Source organism: Procambarus clarkii, chromosome 23 (assembly GCF_040958095.1).
Source record: "Procambarus clarkii isolate CNS0578487 chromosome 23, FALCON_Pclarkii_2.0, whole genome shotgun sequence".
NCBI classification, from domain to species: Eukaryota; Metazoa; Arthropoda; class Malacostraca; order Decapoda; family Cambaridae; genus Procambarus; species Procambarus clarkii.
The window spans coordinates 29,085,654-29,105,715 of record NC_091172.1 but is presented as its reverse complement, the minus strand read 5'-3'; the positions used below and the strand labels follow the sequence as shown (position 1 = coordinate 29,105,715).

General features: G+C 48.9%; 1 protein-coding gene across 4 annotated transcripts in view; it reads right to left on the bottom strand.

Moving 5' to 3' along the window:
* The window catches only part of LOC123763980 (extracellular serine/threonine protein CG31145), a 204,188-nt gene that overhangs the window by 109,019 nt on the left and 75,107 nt on the right, over positions 1 to 20,062 (bottom strand). For all 4 annotated transcript variants that reach the window (XM_069330042.1, XM_045751370.2, XM_069330043.1 and 1 more), the window contains one exon: positions 6,142 to 7,000. In XM_069330042.1, the coding sequence (XP_069186143.1) occupies positions 6,142 to 6,593 (452 nt within the window). In that variant the 5' untranslated portion in view covers positions 6,594 to 7,000. The remainder of the gene's footprint in view (positions 1 to 6,141; positions 7,001 to 20,062) is intronic.

Here is a 20,062-nt window from a genome sequence, read left to right as displayed (position 1 = left end):
CGTTACACCCAGAACCAAGAGACCAGTCAGGAGACACTACCAGGTCGCTACACCCAGAACCAAGAGACCAGTCAGGAGACACTACCAGGTCGCTACACCCAGAACCAAGAGACCAGTCAGGAGACACTACCAGGTCGCTACACCCAGAACCAAGAGACCAGTCAGGAGACACTACCAGGTCGCTACACCCAGAACCAAGAGACCAGTCAGGAGACACTACCAGGTCGCTACACCCAGAACCAAGAGACCAGTCAGGAGACACTACCAGGTCGCTACACCTAGCCAGGACTCTCGCCCCAAGGTCACCCAGTACACCGGGCTCTTAGGAACCAGCACAGGCACAGTGGTGGTGATCGCATACCACACCCAACAATCACAAGCAAGTCACCTACACCACAAGCAAGCAAGCAGCCAGACCTCCACTAAGGAGAACCCCCCCCCCTCCCCCGCTCACACCACACTCAAATACAACATGATTTATTTGTTGAGCGTGACCCCACCACTTATACATCAGAGCTGACCCCAAACACGCTACAATACTCTGACAGATGATGTCTTAATACAAGTCCACATTGGGTCAGTTCAGGTTCATCAATACAAGGTATAGCTGTATGTTCTATGAGAGAGAGAGAGAGAGAGAGAGAGAGAGAGAGAGAGAGAGAGAGAGAGAGAGAGAGAGAGAGAGAGAGAGAGAGAGAGAGAGAGAGAATTAACATACATTATCTTATACATTCGGTGATACTGTACAAGAGTCCTTCACTGTGCTGGCTGTTTAGGTTATGGCCGGGTTCGACAGTTCTTCAGTTCCCGCAACCGGCCGGGAACGGCTTCTCAACCATAACATGATCATTGAGACCGCAGTCCTTCACCGCTTGGTGACGCTCACCATCTTATCACCGGCCACTCACCATTAAAGTGGCAACAGGGTTGGATAGTGCCAAGAGATAGTGAAGGCAGCCTACCTGAGGGAGTCATCAGCCTCGGGAAGCCTCTGGTAATATCCGGTGGAAAAAGCACCAATTAGGATAAACGATAATCTCCAGAATTATAACGAGCAATTAAACGCTAAAATAAATGACTGTTTGCCGGGACAAAAATGTGTCGTTGGGCGTTAGTAAGTTAGAACTGAGCCAGAGTTACTAGCAGATTATCTGACGAGGCTGTGTGTGTGTGTGTGTGTGTGTGTGTGTGTGTGTGTGTGTGTGTGTGTGTGTGTGTGTGTGTGTGTGTGTGTGTGTGTGTGGTGTGGTGTGGTGTGTGTGTGTGTGTGTGTGTGTGTGTGTGTGTATGTGTGTGTGTGCCTTTGTTGCCTTAGAGAATGTTATCAGTGTCATGCGCTTGGTCCCACTCAGTGCTTATCAGTGTCTACATTAATCACTGGGGTATTTTCCTCCTCCCCCCTACCCCTCACTCCGTCAAACTATCAGCCAATCAGCTTAACGTCTATTGTAGGAAAACTGCTTTAACTGATAACCGCAAAAAAGCCACTCATCAACAATTCGGAAAAACAGCTAAATAAATGATTCACAACACGGGTTTATTCAGCTCATGTTTGACAAATTATTTTTCCTTCTATTACATCATGTTTGAGAGAGCTGATAGCGGAAAAAAATTGTAATGTTGTGGACCTTCAACTTTAGCCAAGCTTTTTGATACTCTGTCCCGGGAAAGACTCGGAGTAGAAATGTAGAGGCTCTCGCGGTATTGGCGTGGTATCTTAGGTTCGACAAGAGGCATCGTTATGTCAAATGGAGAATTAATGGAGTTAAATCAGAGTAGGAAACTATTGCTGAGGATTCTACCTTGAGGCCCAGTAGTTTACCACATCTATAAGCGATTTAAGTTCAGGATTGAGCAACACTGTTTGTAGAATACACGAAAATGGGGCGGGTAAATAGATTCAGAATGCTGGTTGATAGCTGGTTGATGGGGTTCTGGGAGTTGTTCTACTCCTCAAGCCCGGCCCGAGGCCAGGCTTGACTTGTGAGAGTTGGTCCACTAGGCTGTTGCTTGGAGCGGCCCGCAGGCCCACATATCCACCACAGCCCGGTTGGTCCGGCACTCCTTGGAGAAAATGGTCTAGTTTTTTCTTGAAGATGTCCACGGTTGTTCCGGCAATATTTCTTATGCTCGCTGGGAGGGTGTTGAACAACCGCGGACCTCTGATGTTTATACAGTGTTCTCTAATTGTGCCTATGGCACCTCTGCTTTTCATTGGTTCTATTCTAGATTTCCTTCCATATCGTTCACTCCAGTACGTTGTTATTTTATTGTGTAGATTTGGTACTTGGCCCTCCAGTATTTTCCACATATATATTATTTGACATCTCTCTCGTCTTCTTTCTAGTGAGTACATTTGGAGGGCTTTGAGACGATCCCAATAAGGTGCTGAGACGGGACAACACAAGGTATTTGTATAGTACAACCATTGTGATGTAATTCATCCGATCATTTTTCTTTACTGATCCTCCTTTACATGTTGCTTTCTTACTATGGGCACATTTGATTGTGTTTTGTACCCTGTATTATGTTCAAGGTCCTCATTTTTACCGTACCTGAGTACCTGGAATTTATCACTGTTAAACATCATGTTATTTTTTGTTACCCAGTCAAAAATGTTATTAATATCTGCTTGAAGTTTACACTCTAAAGATACTCTAAAGTACTTCAATACGATCTAGACGGACTTACAGTTTGAGGGTTAAGGCTGAAAAAGGCTGAGTTCCTAGGCTAGGTAATGGGTGCAGCCCGACCCCCTCCAGTCATCACACCGCACGGAAAATGATGTATTAAATTGCCCAACCTAACCTTAACCGATGGACCCACACACAGATGGCCAACTGCTTCAAGGCGTTGATGGCCACCGTCTTCCCAAGATTTATACAGCCTCCCCTAGATTACACGAAGGATTACATAAAATGTCAAGAGCTCCATGATTATAAACAAATCCCCATCACACAGGACGGCTAGTCATAGAGAGACATGTAATAAGTCCATCACACCCTCCCTCCCTGCGCGACTAAACACGTGTGACGAAGTCTACGGGAATAGAGCGCCACAGTTCATTATGTTGGGGTCATGCTGATAGTGTGTCTGCTACACCTGGATGTAACCAGCGTGACGACGGGGATACTCAACACACATGCAACACGTGTGAGCATACAACAAAAACACACTCTTGCATGCTCCATGCAATTCTTGCAAAGCTTCAAATCTGCAACATTTGGTAGTCTGAATATGCACTTCAGTAGCGGAAGCTTGCCGAGGTATGTTGCAGGGATTGCTTACACCACATTTAGTATTTATGACACGGCTGGAAGGGGGGGAGGGGGGAGGGGAACCCAACAATGTCATCAATAATAAATGTATTATAACCAATCATTGCAACGATGCAACCGGCGCGTTGCAACCCAACAGCTAAATAACCAAACACCGCAGCCTACCTCCTTGAAGGTTATCTTGAAATGATTTCGGGGCTTAGTGTCCCCCGCGGCCCGGTCCTCGACCAGGCCTCCTATTTGTTACCCCTCCCCCCCTACCCCCAAGAAGCAGCCCGTAGCAGCTGTCTAACTCCCAGATACCTATTTACTGCTAGGTAACAGGGGCATCAGGGGTGAAAGAAACATTTTGCCCATTTGTCTCTGCCTCCGCCGGGGATCGAACCCGGAACCTCAGGACTACGAATCCGAAGCGCTGTCCACCCAGCTGTCAGGCGCCCAGAGCCTAGGACTGTGTGTGGAAACACCGCTCAATAAAAAGTGGGTCTTCGTCTTTCAGTTTTTACCTCCGACACGGATTCGAAATATTTCACGTGACCAAACTTTACATTTAATTCTGTAATTGTGTTAATAATTATGATGTCTTAAATACAGACAGTCGTTCGTGTGAGACAGAGACAGACACAGAGAGACAGAGAGAGAGAGAGAGAGAGAGAGAGAGAGAGAGAGAGAGAGAGAGAGAGAGAGAGAGAGAGAGAGAGAGAGAGAGAGAGAGGGGAGGGGGGGATCATGTAACCGGTCCCATCTGATGCTACCAGTGTTAAAATCCCTCTTACACTCGTTATGGGAAGAGAAGCAACTTTTATGTTGCTATTTTCTTCATTTTAGTATTTTCCCCGACGTCACGTCTGGACATTTGCATAAATAATTTGCATAGCGAACGCGGCCTCTCGCATTCAGTAAACTGGAGCGATTAAGTGAGTATTTAAAGTTGGATGTTTGTTGGGAATAGAGCCTGGTGGAGGCGCCCCAGCACCGTCGCAGCCACCACCTTGCCAAATGAACTTGGAATAATAGATCAGCCAGGTGAGAAGGGAGAGGGATTTCAGGGCCATAGCAGCCCGGCAGGGGAGGGATTTCAAGGTCATAGCAGCCCGGCAGGGGAGGGATTTCAAGGTCATAGCAGCTCGGCAGAGGAAGCACGTGGATGCTTGAGTAACAGCTTAGTCCAGGTAAGAGTTGTCGCCTCCCGGGAATGGGTTACAGCGACATATGTCTTGGGGTCCAGCAATGGAAAGGTTCGTATTGTTACAGGCGCGCAGCTCCATATGTCCCCGCCAGCAACCTCACTTATTAAGGCGGGAACCTGCAGTGACGCTACACCCTCGTGTGACGGCGACCTATACATCCAGCCACCTTATATATACTGCTTCCAAGACAGGAAAGGGACACTGAAGCTTCATAGACGGAGTTGATGAAGAGACGAGTGAGAAGGAGAGAGAGAGAGAGAGAGAGAGAGAGAGAGAGAGAGAGAGAGAGAGAGAGAGAGAGAGAGAGAGAGAGAGAGAGAGAGAGAGAGAGAGGGGGATCAATTGCTCGAGCTGAAGAGAGTAATAGCTTTTGTGAAGACTAAGAACGTCAGCCATTTAGACGCCAAATGACTGACTGTCACATACACCCTGGTGCCGCATGCCGAAAAACATGCAAAGCTTAAATATAACACGAAGCGTCGTTGGCCACAAACAAGGCACAGAAAATACATTCGCGCACCGTCCAACTACAGTCTTGCCTAACCCACATAATTAGCCAAAACATTCAGAGAATTAAGCACGCCGGAAGGCATTATATTTAGCGCAATAACGCAGTTTTCACACCTATAAGACAAATTATAGACGTAATAATGAGAGATGTCAGAGCAATGATGGCACCTAGTACTATTAACGGAGGAATACTACCAATTTAAACAAACCTTAAATTATATTTGCCGCATCAAATCCCTTAAATTATACTTGGAGCTCAGGCGAGAGGAATACATCAACCCATCCTCCAAAAATTATTGAATCTTTAAATCCTTTTGGATAGAATGTACAACATTTTGGGCTGTTGTACCTGTAGAAAACTAATTGTCATTACTTTTTTGTTATCAACCTAACGCATACACTGGCTGCCTACCCTCCGGTAAAACAATTATTTATGTACTATACTAGGCCGAGAAAAAGTTAGTCTTGATTGCTGCCTCCGTTTCCGGGGGCCACCCTACGAAATTAACAGAACAAAACGTGAACATTTTGGGCACAACAGTCCATAATTTGTATATTCCATCCGTGGCAGCTGCAGGTACTATCATTCTTGGAGAGGTATGATGGCCTGCGGGATCTGGTATCTGGAATATCTGGATCTGGATCTGGAATATTATCCATACAAGAGCAAGAGTCGCGGCAGGATGTCCATAATGGTCCCATTACAAAGTATTCGTACTATAGATATTCTAAGGGACAATTCCGTAAATATTAATGGCCCAAGGTTTTGTTTAACTCTAAATATGAGGACATGGCTAGTAGACTTCAAGTGAGGGTGTTTGAGAGAGAACATGACAAAACACCTGCTAGGAGCCGATCAATCAGGCTGTGATATCTGAAAATGCAGGTCGTGGAGCCCTGGAGGTTGATGCTCCAGCTGTACTGATCTTCGACTGGTTGCTCGGTTCTCTGCTTCTCTACCACCTGGCATCTTAAGAGAGATCTTCGATCTCGAACTTACAAAGACACCTACGTCAACGAACATATCTTCTGGAGACCACACATGTAGTTTTAACCCTTTCTTTACTTACCAATATTAATAAGTTGGCTTCGCACATTACGCGTCAGAGGCTTTGAGGGGAATTACACCTTTATTGTCAGTCAAACAAAACAAAGTGACTTACCTGAGATCGAGTCCGAGGAGTTCCCCAAGAGTAGGGTTCCAGTGCTTGCGTCGTCGACGGGTCTTCTTGCTTAGATTTTCCACCTTCGTGACGACTTCCACCAAGTCTTTGTAGGGGTCTGGAGGGACGGTAGGCGTGGCCTTCGGCTCTTCTCGCCCGTTAGTGGCGCCCACGCCCAGCAGGGCCTCGCCTGCGGCTGCGGGAGGGTGGGCGGGGTCGTCATTCGCCGCGCTGAGTTGAGCCGAAGCCGCCGCCGCCAGGGAGGCCTCGCGGGATCCGTTGCTGGTCTTCTGCAGGTGTCGCTGTCGGAAGGCGTACTGGACGCGGGCGTGGGCGGGCGTGTGGGAGCGCCCGTTTGAGGCGAGGCGAGTTTCCACGTCGAGCACCAAGACCACCGTCAGGAGAACCAGACCGGTCATCACCGCGATGACTACACGCTCCTTCAACTTCATCTTGAAGATCGCTGGAGCCGCGAGAGAGATAACTCAGTGGAAGATGAAAGACAGAGAAGAAGGTTCAAGATAGCAAAGAAGGAAGAAAGGGAATAGAAAGTCGGAATTAGCTTACAATAGCATGTAACGACACGCCTGTGGAGTATTCTAGACTATGGCGGCCATAGCTCCTCGGTCAGTGGCGCGCTCCGGTGGTTCGTCTTTTCTTTGGTGGCGAGGCCACCAGCCTGGCTAACAAGCCTCTGTCCACGTTAACTCACATCCCTCTAATTACGCCTCAACTTTTCCTGGTAAGTCCACCAACAATTTCTCTCATCAAGTTTGGCCACAACAGCCTCGTCTTAAGTCTTGGTCATAAGTTCCTACACCGCACGTTCTTCGCCACACAGTCTCTCCTCCTTCACACTCTGCAAATAGAAAATTAACGCATCAAAATACATGTGGACCTTAGAAGACATCAAAAGACATAAATTGGTGCTATAAATCGCCCAGACTTCAACACTGTCTTGGGTATTGTGGTACCTCCTAGCAGTGAGCCTGGAGATACGACATGAAAAATATTTGTAAAAAATATCCCGTGTTTGACATTTCTTTCATGGAAGATACTTTTTGAGCATCTCTCAACAAGCGTATATGCCTGACTCTCCCTGACCTCATGTCCATATACACTACATTTCCCTTTTCATATTACGCTAAAAATTGGGACAGGAGTCGAGTGGAAAATGAATGCGACTAATGTCAATAATGGGGAACCGCACACACACACACACACACACACACACACACACACACACACACACACACACACACACACACACACACACACACACACACACCAGTAACAAATATACAGACTCACGGAATAAAAAAAATAGCTACCCTTTGCTGTATCTTAAACACGAACCGAAACAGGGGGCACTGAACTACACTCTCGAATACTTGTATGTTGTCACCACTCTCCTGGAATGTCAACTGCCAATCAGGATAACGTACACGGGCTTCAGCTATGGAGGGAAAACAGAAGTGAACCTGCCACCATCCTCAGTGAAAATATAAAATGCCTAGACACTTTCGGAAAAGCCTTTCGAAACTTCAAGAGGAAAAGTTGAAGACTTCCTCCCCGTCCAACCACAAGTGTCTGCCACTTCCGAGGCGTTCACAGCTTACTGATATGCATCGACAAAGCGAGAAAAAGCGACTGAAAGGTTATGCGACGACTAGGCTGCACGCACTAGGCTGCACGCACTAGGCTGCACACACTAGGCTACACACACTAGGCTGCACGCACTAGGCTGCACGCACTAGGCTGCACGCACTAGGCTGCACGCACTAGGCTGCACGCACTAGGCTGCACACACTAGGCTGCACGCACTAGGCTACACACGGTAGCCATTACCTATTTTATTTTTATCTGCATTAGGCTTTGTATACTCTGGGAGAATATACCCCGAGACACCCCACGTGTATATATTCCCTGAGTATGTGTATATATATATATATATATATATATATATATATATATATATATATATATATATATATATATATATATATATATATATATAATGTTAGTGAAATAAAACCCATACACCAGTCCCCAAGTACTCCTTCATTTGATGAGATTATTATTTGAGAACACTCACCCCCCTCCTCCCTCCCTCCCTCCTTTATCTCTCCCCCACTTCCCTCTCCCCAACTCTTCCCCTCTCCCCAACTCTCCCCCAGGACCCGCCCCACTGCCGTAAACCCTGGCGTTATCCGCTAGTTAACTCTGCCACCAGCTCAGGCGGCAGCGTTAACTGTCCACTCGGCAGTTACCAGCTGCTATATGTGCTTGTTTGATGTATGGGCTGGGGTGGAACGGTGGGGGAGGAGGGGGGAGGAGCTGGTGGTGGTGGGGGGGGGAGCTGGTGGTGGTGGGGGGGGGGGGAGCTGGAGGTGGTGGGGGGGGGGGAACTAGTGGTGGTGTGGAGGGGGGGAGGGAGGGAGGGGGATTTGCAGACGGGTTGTGCCAATACATTATCTTGAGATGATTTCGGGGCTTTAGTGTCCCCGCGGCCCGGTCCTCGACCAGGCCTCCACCCCCAGGAAGCAGCCCGTGACAGCTGACTAACACCCAGGTACCTATTTTACTGCTAGGTAACAGGGGCATAGAGTGAAAGAAACTCTGCCCATTGTTTCTCGCCGGCGCCCGGGATTGAACCCGGGACCACAGGATCACAAGTCCAGTGTTCTGTCCGCTCGGCCGACCGACTACAATAGGAAGCCATCATGTGGGGAACGCGATCAAAGTGTTATGAGACCATTGTTAGAAGGTATCCCAGCCTCCTTAACATACCTAACAGTAACTATCTGGTCGAAAGTAACCATCAGGACTATTATTTCAGGAGGCTGAGACTGCTCCACTCCCACAGCTGGTGACTTGAGAGGCTGGGTCGGCCCTTACGAGGACCAAGACCCACAATAAATACCTCCAAGATGAAATGCAGGTCAGAGTCCTCCCTCCCCCCCCTCCCCCACCAAAAAAAATTAAAGACCCTTGAATAGAACGTCAAAACAAGCAATGGAATGTGTCAACGCTATACATTTTTCAACTATGTATCCATATATGTTGAAATACATGTGAAGGATCTTACATACACCCGTACTTCCAAGAGGAAAAGCTTGGCTTAGCTGCTCTTACACACACACACACACACACACACACACACACACACACACACACACACACACACACACACACACACACAATCATCCTCGCTACAAACAGACAAATTATTTGATCTCACGCACGCTAAGGTTATAATCCCCCCCCCAGCCACCCGCATCCTCCCCCCCCCTCTCTGCCCCTCCACCCCCCCCCCTCCCCCTTCACTTCCCCCAATCATCACCCCACTAGGCTTCCCCACTAACTCCAACCCCCCAACCCCCCACACTCCTGCAGTTCGACTACTGCCGAGTAAGTTATACCAGATGGGGGTTAAAAGCTAGATTGTGATACGCTGCAGTAACTAGTCCACCACCATCTGTGTCCACCCACCATCTGGGTCCACCAGCGGAGTCAGGTATGTGTGTGTCTGTGTCTCGCTCGGTCTGAGGCAGTGAATTCAGACTCGTTCAACCGCACACACGCACACAGACCACTTCCGGCCTCTGCTCTATGCACTTCCCGTCGAGTAGTTTCCGCACAAAACATTCTTCCCACTGGACTCGTCGTCCCTCCACCTATCCTCGCATTCCTCTACCCATTCCATGCTGGGACCGAAGAGCCAGAGCTCAACCCCTCGCAAGCACAACTAGACGAGTACCGTCTCTCTACTCCAGTTCCTTCCACCACTGAATCCCATCCATTCGTCGACATCATTCTCCCGTTAAATCTGTGTATAAGACAACATCAACGACCAGTCTCTCTCTCAATGCCCAGAAGACGCTGTAAAGCAACACTTGCGGACGCAAAAAGTGACGCATCACCAGCGTGACGCAGATGAGCTGTTGAGGTGGAGGAACATTTGTAGGATAATGGGGAAAGTGTTACTCTGAGCGCGAGATGCGTGTTATGGAATAACAAAACGTCCGTTGTTAAAAGTGACTTGGTGTTAACGGGCTGAGCTTCGTTACTGGCCGGCCACAGGTGGTGGTGGTGGTGCCTCCTTCCTCCTTCTCTCTCCTTTACTCCTCTCTCTCTCTCTCTCTCCTTTCTTGCTCCTACCGCTGCTGCTCCCTGTTGTTATTGCTGGTACTCCTCCACCTCATCACGTACAAGCAACAAAAACCAAGTCATGGTGAACAGCCTCGAATAACTAACTAGCAGCACTAGTGGCACCCCGTCACCGTTACTAGTGGCACCCCGTCACCGTTACTAGCACCAGTGGCACCCCCGTCACCGTTACTAGTGGCGGCCCGTCACCGTTACTAGCACTAGTCTTTGTCGATATATTTTCTCACTAGTTTGTGATTTTGTCTACTTTTACCCCCCATACCCCCCTCCCCCCCCCTCCGTTACCTTCTCCCCGTTGTCTTTAAGGCACAAACCAACGCACAATATCCTGAGCGCCAGGCGGATCCCTAATGGATCTTTTATGTAAATGGATGAGAGTAATACTTCCAGTGTGATGCTGGCAGCATGGAGATGAGTTGCAGCATCACCTTGCCTCCTCCACCCCCCCCCCTCTTAATGCTTTCATTGATGCTGCCAGACACATGTGACATCACCTGATCGGATCCAACACGAGGGCCAGACATCATAGGACTCTTGTTCACGAGTGGTGGACCGCTGCGAGACCTATACTAGGACACCGCTAGGCCACAATGTCCATCTGACCCCGCGTGAGGCAATTGTCACAATCGTCAAATAACTACAGTGGCCTGGAGGGAGCAGGTTGTTACTGCAGGCGTATGGTTGCGTGTGGTGTCTGGCCACCTGTTCCTCCGGCCGAGCTGGGCAGCCAGCGTCCTGAGTGTGTGTCTGAGTGGCTCGACGTGGCAGAGACACTTCTGAGTGTCAAGTGCAGACTGGGGGTGTGCGCTGACCACTAGCTGGCAACTCCACAATCACTAGATATCCGGGACAGATGATGAGCCCCCCCCCCCCTGTCACCCCCTACCTGTCCCTTCCCACCCCTCCACTCCCGTCCCATATTGGGAGTAAAGTTTGCTCTCTTTTGTAGGTAGCGGCTTATACACACACTTCCGTGCCCGAGTGGCAGGAATTTATTATTAAGTGTTGAATATCACCTTTCCCGATGAAAGTGTCTATAGACTTCTGTTTAGTACTGTTTTAGTGCCTTATACCGGGGTGATTTTCATGCTGATTTTGGTAGCCGGCGAAAAACCACACGAAGCTGTTGTTGTTGTTATAGATTCAGCTACTTTGAACAATAAGTTCCAGTAGCACGGGCTGTGGTGAGCCCGTAGTGGACTTACCTGACACAGGAGCGGGGCTGTGCACACGAAGCTTTGGTTTCTAATTTTGTCTTGTGATTTGAGGACGTGAGAGTAGCAGGGCAAGACTGGTGGGGGGGGGGGGGGTACAGAGCATTTCAAGGTGCTCGGGTATGCTTGGTTTACTGTACTACGGGATCAGTGTGCCTGTCATATGTGGGTCTTCGGACTACGAAGACAGCTTCACGGACCAGGCAGGCGCAAAGCAATCCTTGCCTCAGGTCCGGCTGTGGAAATAAAAAAAAACTCGAAATCGTTTACACACAGAAATCATAATTGCGTGATGCATCAAATGAACAAATCCACAAGAGCCATGACGAGGATTCGAACCTGCGTCCGAGAGCATCCCAGACGCTTAATCGACTGAGCTACGACATGGTCAAAAGGAGTTGAAACCGAAGTTCTACTGAACTTTGGTTTCGTGTAATCAATCGGTAATGCAATTCTTCAAGACTGTGTCAGGAGACGGAATATTCATTGCCCCACTTTTGCCTGCCTTTCCTCTGGACCTTATTCCATGGGGCAAACCCATGCCTCTGCCCCCATCATCCAGCACAACCCATTATTAACCAGACAGGTCCCCATTCGATCCCCTCTTCCTTATCCTCATCCTCACCTTCCCCATTAAACGTGATGTCTTCAGGGTGTAGGATTTCGTTTCTCCACGACTGAGAGGAGTGTCCTGTGTATAGTGATATACTTATAGTGATGTATTGATGTATTTATTGCGATGTATTAATATATTTACAATGATGTATTCTATCTATAGACAGACTAAGAGTGTTCAGTAACCTATAGTTAATCCCCTGTGGTCAATTTAGGCAATAGCCTATTTCTTCCAGATTGGCCCTTCCAATTGGAGTCGAATCGTAGTTGTTAACCTGTTCTGAAAGATTACATAAATATTCGTTTATACAACACGCCAATAACTGGCTACGGCGTCTTCTGAACGATTGTTACAAATCGTTGTTCAGTTAATATATCACAATTGCCACATTTCCCATCCGTTAAACGATCCCTTATCAAACCCTTACCTTATCTGTGGTCAGTTTTATGAGTTCTACTCCCTAAGCCCGACCACGTCCAAAGTTTGTCTGGTAATAACTTTATATGTAAGGCTTTTTCTCGAATCGGCTCGAAGGACCACACATCCACTACAATCCGATTGATCCTCATAATAACTTCAAGATAACCTCAAGATAACCTCCTACAACAACACACACATCGCCAGACAAGCCCAAGAAGTACTCACGATAAGGTTCACCACTCCAACGTGGCCTCAAGGCACTCCAACCCAGGCCTCAAGGCACTCCAACCCAGGCCTCAAGGCACTCCAACCCAGGCCTCAAGGCACTCCCACCTGGCTTCAAGGCACTCCCACCTGGCTTCAAGGCACTCCAACCCGGCCTCAAGGCACTCCAACCCAGGCCTCAAGGCACTCCCACTTGGCTTCAAGGCACTCCCACCTGGCTTCAAGGCACTCCAACCCGGCCTCAAGGCACTCCAACCTGGCCTCAAGGCACTCCAACCTGGCCTCAAGGCACTCCAACCTGGCCTCAAGGCACTCCAACCTGGCCTCAAGGCACTCCAACCTGGCCTCAAGGCACTCCAACCCAGGCCTCAAGGCACTCCAACACGCCCCCTCCGAAGCTGCAACACCACACCCCCCCCCTCCCCCTCCCCTGGAGTGAAACACTTGCCATTTACGTAAGACAAAATGCAGTGGCCACTTCAGTCACAGGAATTTCCGTGCATGTTGCAAGCATATGCAAAACCAGGGCCACATTTTGACGTAAAAACCAAGACGTTAATGATAGTACAAAGAGCATACACTGGTCACCAGTTGGAAGGGGCGTCCCCCCCCCCCTACTGGGCTGTCCACATCACGTAAGACTTTGCTTTTTACCATACTTAAGTGGTCCAAGAACTTAAGTGGTCCAAGAGTCTTCCTCGTCGGCCTCCAGGTGGGACTTACAAGCTCACCTCCTGAATACTGCCATGGACACACACGCCCGAAAGAATCAATTAGACCAACATAACAAAAGGCTTCGATCCGTTCATTGTTGTTGTTATAGATTCAGCTACTCGGAACAAGTTCCAAGTAGCACGGGCTATGGTGAGCCCGTAGTGGACTTACCTGGCACAGGAGCGGGGTTGTGTAGACCTTTGCTTCAGGATCCCAAGTGGAGTACTATTTGTAGTGATTTTAGCGTGACTAGAAGAGTTCAAACCTTTCAAAGCCGAAGTTTGAAGTTCAGTCAATATTATATGGCGTTTTTAATTAAAAAAAATGCGTTGGAATTTTGCCATTGTGCTTGAATGTGTAAATAATTCGGTGCATTGAGTTGAATGAGGTACCTGGAGCATACCTGGAGAGGGTTTCACGAGTTCTTCTACTCCCCGAGCCCGGCCTGGGGCCAGGTAAAATAGGGTAGAGTATTAATCAGGAGAAAGCACTAAGCCAGCATTTGGAAGGGATACGAGGACAAGGATTTAGGATTGAACGGAGGAAAGGAATGGTGCCCAACTCCTTGGACGGTCGATGGGAATTGAACGCGGCCCTGCAAGAAGCGAGGCCATCGTTCTACCGTTGCAAGCAGCGTGTAATAGAAACAGCTGTACTAGTGTGTAAGGGGGGGGGGTGTTCTTTACGACGACACCTGTTGGCACTGGAGGACAGGTGTTACTGGTCTCAGCTATCACCCCTGACCTTAATAGTGGTCACCCACACGACCCCTAGTCCTTCATGACCAAAGGTCATATGCACTTCAAACGTCTACCACTTACACACACAAATCACAATAGCGTGATGCATCAATGAACAAATCCACAAAGGCCGTGACGAGGATTCGAACCTACGTCCGAGAGCATCCCAGACGCTGCCTTAATCGACTGAGCTACGACATGGTAAAAAGAATTGCAACCAGAAGTTCTACTGCCCTTGGATCCTGCAGCCTCTCCGAGACACAAACCAGGGTTTTACACAACTCCCCCCCCCCCCATGCACTCGTGCTATGTCAATAGCTCGAGATGATCTCGGACGTAGGTTCGAATCCTCGTCACAGCCCTTGTGGATTTGATCTACCACTTACTCATGCTCGTGTCACCTCTAGGGGAGGCTTAATCTTCATCAATCAATCAATCAATCGACCCAAGCCCCACCCTCCCTCACATAACCACCCAGCTGCTCCCCCCCCCACCCACACACCATAACTCCTCCCCCCCCCCACCTGCACCTCCATACACCCCCCTCCACCCCCGCATGTCACCCCAATCTTCCCCACCCTCCCTCACATAAGCACCCAGCTGCTCCCCCCCCCCACCCACACACCATAACTCCTCCCCCCCCCCCACCTGCACCCCCATACACCCCCCTCCACCCCCGCATGTCACCCTAATCTTCTGTCTTAAGAAACAACTAAAGGCACAGATATGACACACATTCTCACCATTGTTTAGTCGAGTACTACTAGTACCACTACTGGTACTACTACTATTACCACTACTAGTAGTTGTGGTGATTGAAGGGAACCAATGGCAGGTTTAGGCCTCCTCCTCCTCACCCCTACCCCCCCTCACCATCACCATCACCAGATGATGACCAAGAGCCGCGTCTTAAGGAAGAACACTCTTCATCCTTCCGGGGCTTCGCTTGACGCCCTACACGCCCCAAGTCCGCCACTTGGAACGTAGCGTAAAGGGCGATATGTCCTGTAGGATGGTTTGGGAAGGAGGGGGACGAAGCATGGTATGAGGGGGAATAGACATGGAATGAGAGGGAGACATGAAGGGAAAGCAGAAGGCGAGAAAGAGAGAGAAATGTGAGGTCTTAGGACGGGTTGGGGAGACAACTCAAGCCAGAAGATTTTTTTTTAACATGAGGTCAAGAGTAAATACAGAAAGAAGCGGGAAAATGAGGAAATACAGCAGAAAATGAGACATTATCCGGCAAGAGGAGGAGGACGGAAATAGACTGCAGTCTGTGAGAAACTCCAGGTGGGATTAACATGAGCAATGGAAGGAGAATTAGGAAGAGTTTCAGTAAGAGGAACAGAAGTGTCCCCCCCTCCCTCTCTCTGTTCCTCCTCCTCCTCCTCCTCCTCCTCCCACAGCAGGAGCAGGAGGAGACGAATTAAAGGAGAGAACAACACAAGAGAAACAAAGAACCATCAAAAGAGGAACAAACCAAGACCAAGACAATTTAATTTTGGTCCCCGCTTTATGGAGGCATAAAAGTAAGAGTTGCGTTACTCTGAGGTGACACATTACACACACACACACGGGTGGTGATACACACGACACATCACACACACACACACGGGTGGTGATACACACGACACATCACACACACACGGGCGGTGACACACACACGCCCAGGGATCACCAGGATCAGAGAGAGTACCCAGACTAAGAAACAGCTCTGGAGAGACACTCATCTTCTCTACGTGGCCCCAAGGAGCACTTGAGGGCCTCTAATCTGCCTCCAGGTAACACATTGTCGCCTGAGAACCCTCGTGTGCCCACCTACACCTTTACCTCATGCTCATGCCCCACTGGCGGTGACTCCTACTGACTTGATAAGAGCCCCCTGACCCCGTGCAGAACCTGCTACAGGCCAGTCACCTCAGTAGCAGGAGGAGGCAGGAACCAGCCTGCCAGAGACACGGACCTCAACCGTCCTCCACCCTTACCACCTTCATATACCCCTTACCAGTAATCTATCGTAGGGAGAGACGGAGGGGCAGAGACGGCCAGTATGTACAAGGGATCTGTACAGCCAGGTCGGTCCTAGGTGCCTGTGAAGGACAGCATCAGGGCGACTCTCTCTCTCTCCTGTCGAGGGAAATTTGGGTCACCCCGGGTAACTGTTGAGACCCACTAGCGATTGGTAAGGGAGTCCTGGGGGAGTGGGGGAGGATTGGCAACGGGGTGGGGGGAGGGAGGGAGGGGGGCAGTGACTGCATGTACTTGTTATCAATAGGCCTTAATGTCACCAGCTAGGTCGCCTGTGCGGTTTTAACGACCAGGTATGTGTAGGGTCTCTATGATATCAGTCTGGTTGATGCGGCGCTATATTATATATATTATATAATCACCTTGTGTCAAGGTAGCTATAGTCTATAGCTGTAGCTATAGTCTATAGCTGTAGCTATAGTCTATAGCTGTAGCTATAGTCTATAGCTGTAGCTATAGTCTATAGCTGTAGCTATAGTCTATAGCTGTAGCTATAAACTATAGCCACACCTATAGTTTAGGGTGCTGTAGCTATAGACTATAGCCACACCTATAGTTTAGGGTGCTGTAGCTATAGACTATAGCCACACCTATAGTTTAGGGTGCTGTAGCTATAGACTATAGCCACACCTATAGTTTAGGGTAGAGCTACATTAATGACCGGGTGTTCTTTTAACCAAAATTACACTACACGAAATGGATGAAAAGTCTTCCTTGCCTCCAAGGTTCATGTTTCATCAGCATTGAAGCAGGTTACATCTGTTATGCTGCTCTGTTGCAGTGTTGTTGACGCTGCATTGCTAATCCTGTTTGTGTGTGTGTGTGAGAGAGATTGTTTGATCCTGTTATTTGCGTCATGCGCGACCTGATGCATTTTTATTTATTGCTTCAAGTACGAATGCACCCGGTATAGTGTTATTGTTGGTGCTGCTTCAGCTTTTTCCCTGTTGCACTGTAGACCAGCAATAACACCAGGATTTATTAACCACCAAACTTACCAAGCAGCTGAACCTTAAGAGCACTGAGAGTTACCAACCATCACGTGTCCTCGCTATAACCTCCATGCTCCCAGTACCAACAGCTTCCCAAGGCCACCGGTCCTATCCGGTACCAAAAAAAGTACCACCACCCACAAACTCACCCGAGATAAAACCCACACAGAAAAAAGCCTCTGCAACCACGAGCTATTAATCGCGGTTGAGATCGATCGCGGTTTTTTGGGGCTGAGAAATGCCCAGTCCCAAAAGCTACCTAATACTACTCTGTCAATACCCAGGCTCAAAAGCTACCTAATCCTACCCTCTACCAATACCCAGGCCCAAAAGCTACATAATCCTACCCTCTGCCAATACCCAGGCCCAGAAGCTACCTAATCCTACCCTCTGCCAATACCCAGGCCCAAAAGCTACCTAATCCTACCCCTCTGCCAATACCCAGGCCCAAAAGCGACCTAATCCTACCCTCTGCCAATACCCAGGCCCAGAAGCTACCTAATCCTACCCTCTGCCAATACCCAGGCCCAAAAGCTACCTAATCCTACCCCTCTGCCAATACCCAGGCCCAAAAGCGACCTAATCCTACCCTCTGCCAATACCCAGGCCCAGAAGCTACCTAATCCTACCCTCTGCCAATACCCAGGCCCAAAAGCGACCTAATCCTACCCTCTGCCAATACCCAGGCCCAGAAGCTACCTAATCCTACCCTCTGCCAATACCCAGGCCCAAAAGCTACCTAATCCTACCCCTCTGCCAATACCCAGGCCCAAAAGCGACCTAATCCTACCCCTCTGCCAATACCCAGGCCCAGAAGCTACCTAATCCTACCCTCTGCCAATACCCAGGCCCAAAAGCGACCTAATCCTACCCGTCTGCCAATACCCAGGCCCAGAAGCTACCTAATCCTACCCTCTGCCAATACCCAGGCCCAAAAGCTACCTAATCCTACCCCTCTGCCAATACCCAGGCCCAAAAGCGACCTAATCCTACCCCTCTGCCAATACCCAGGCCCAGAAGCTACCTAATCCTACCCTCTGCCAATACCCAGGCCCAAAAGCGACCTAATCCTACCCGTCTGCCAATACCCAGGCCCAGAAGCTACCTAATCCTACCCTCTGCCAATACCCAGGCCCAAAAGCGACCTAATCCTACCCCTCTGCCAATACCCAGGCCCAAAAGCGACCTAATCCTACCCCTCTGCTAATACCCAGGCCCAGTATTAGCTGTCACTACGTAAACCATTGTCAGTTCTACCAAATTCAGAAGGATAAGAAGATAAGTGGGCAGCACTACTCCGTGTGGAGAGAGTCGTGTCGCGGGACTGCGACTAAAAACATGTTCACATTTGAGGGTCGAGACAGGCGCACCTCATAATGCAGCGCCTCATAAATAAAGGCCAAATGCTTGTTAATTCAACCGTCAAACATCCCCCTCCCCCCCCCCTCCCCTCTCTGTTTATCAATGATAAACACTTTACGTAACTCGACTGATGATCGTTCGAACATTTCTCGAACAGTGCTTTTCTTACGTCCTCTCTGTTCGAGTCGCACCTTTGTAAACGCATCACCTATGTACTGCAGACAAGAGAACCAAATCTATTCCAAACTGAACACAACATTTTACAAATTTGTACAAACAACGGTTCTGATGACAAAATTAATGAATTTGTCTTAAGAATCGACTGTAGTTTGGACAAAACGTGAGGATCTCTTGCCTAATAGCACTGATGCAATGCTTGAACCACGTCTGGTTAAGAGAGACAAACGCTAGCAACAGACCCAGGGCCCTGCTGGCCACTTCTGACCGGGGAGTATCAGTTTGGTTCGGCCTCCTAATATGGCCCAACTTGAGAGATTATTGGAAATTTGGGTATCAAGTTTTTATAGCTGCTTTACGTGTGTTTTGTTGCTGTCTTAACACATCCGTGCGTCATCGGTCCTCACTACTGTGTCGATAACAGTGTCTAGCGTCTCTGAGTAGTATATTATTTACCTGGCACGGGAGAGGGAGGGGGAGATGCCGTGTTTTTCTAAGACGGTAATCTGTGTTGTAGCTCGGCCAGCTCGGCGTTAGCGGCACTGTGAACACCGACGTCCTACGCTGCGTCTCCTGCGTCACGACCACTAACTTGCTTCAGCTTAGGGACCATGTGTGGGGGCGCTGGAGCGACTGACTGTTCAGGCAGACAGGAGAGGTGTCCAGGATGCTGCTGATGAATACCTCCAGCAGACAGTCTAATGGTCCCGACACAACAGTCTCCCAGTTACGCCCCACCACCCACCACCCTCCCAGTTACGCCTCGCCCCCCACTACCCTCCCAGTTACGCCTCGCCCCCCACTCACCACCCTCCCAGTTACGCCTCGCCACACTAGCATCATTAATGCAAAAATTATCACCGAGAAGATACTGAAACTGTGAATTATATTGATGATCGTTGATGAGCGTCGCTCAGGATACCTGGACAGAGTACCACGCGCTGTTGTGACAGGTTCTGTGCAACACTGTTCCTAATTAGGATTAATATAATGATATTATTACATTCTCCTGCTTACCTGTCAGTGATTACCGGGAACCTAGCTCTATGGGTCTTCATGTCCCCGTCTACTATAGCCTTGTTTGACCTGTTGCGTTATAAATAGCTGTTCTGACGTTGGAATTCTTTGCCGAATCTTAAAGTTGTGGATGGCGACGGCTTCCACAACTTCTTATGTGTATTATGAAGAAATCCTTAAGACATGATTCGTAAGTTTCTTGTCTTATGCTTGGCATACGTCCTCCTCGGTGTCATATCTGTGTAT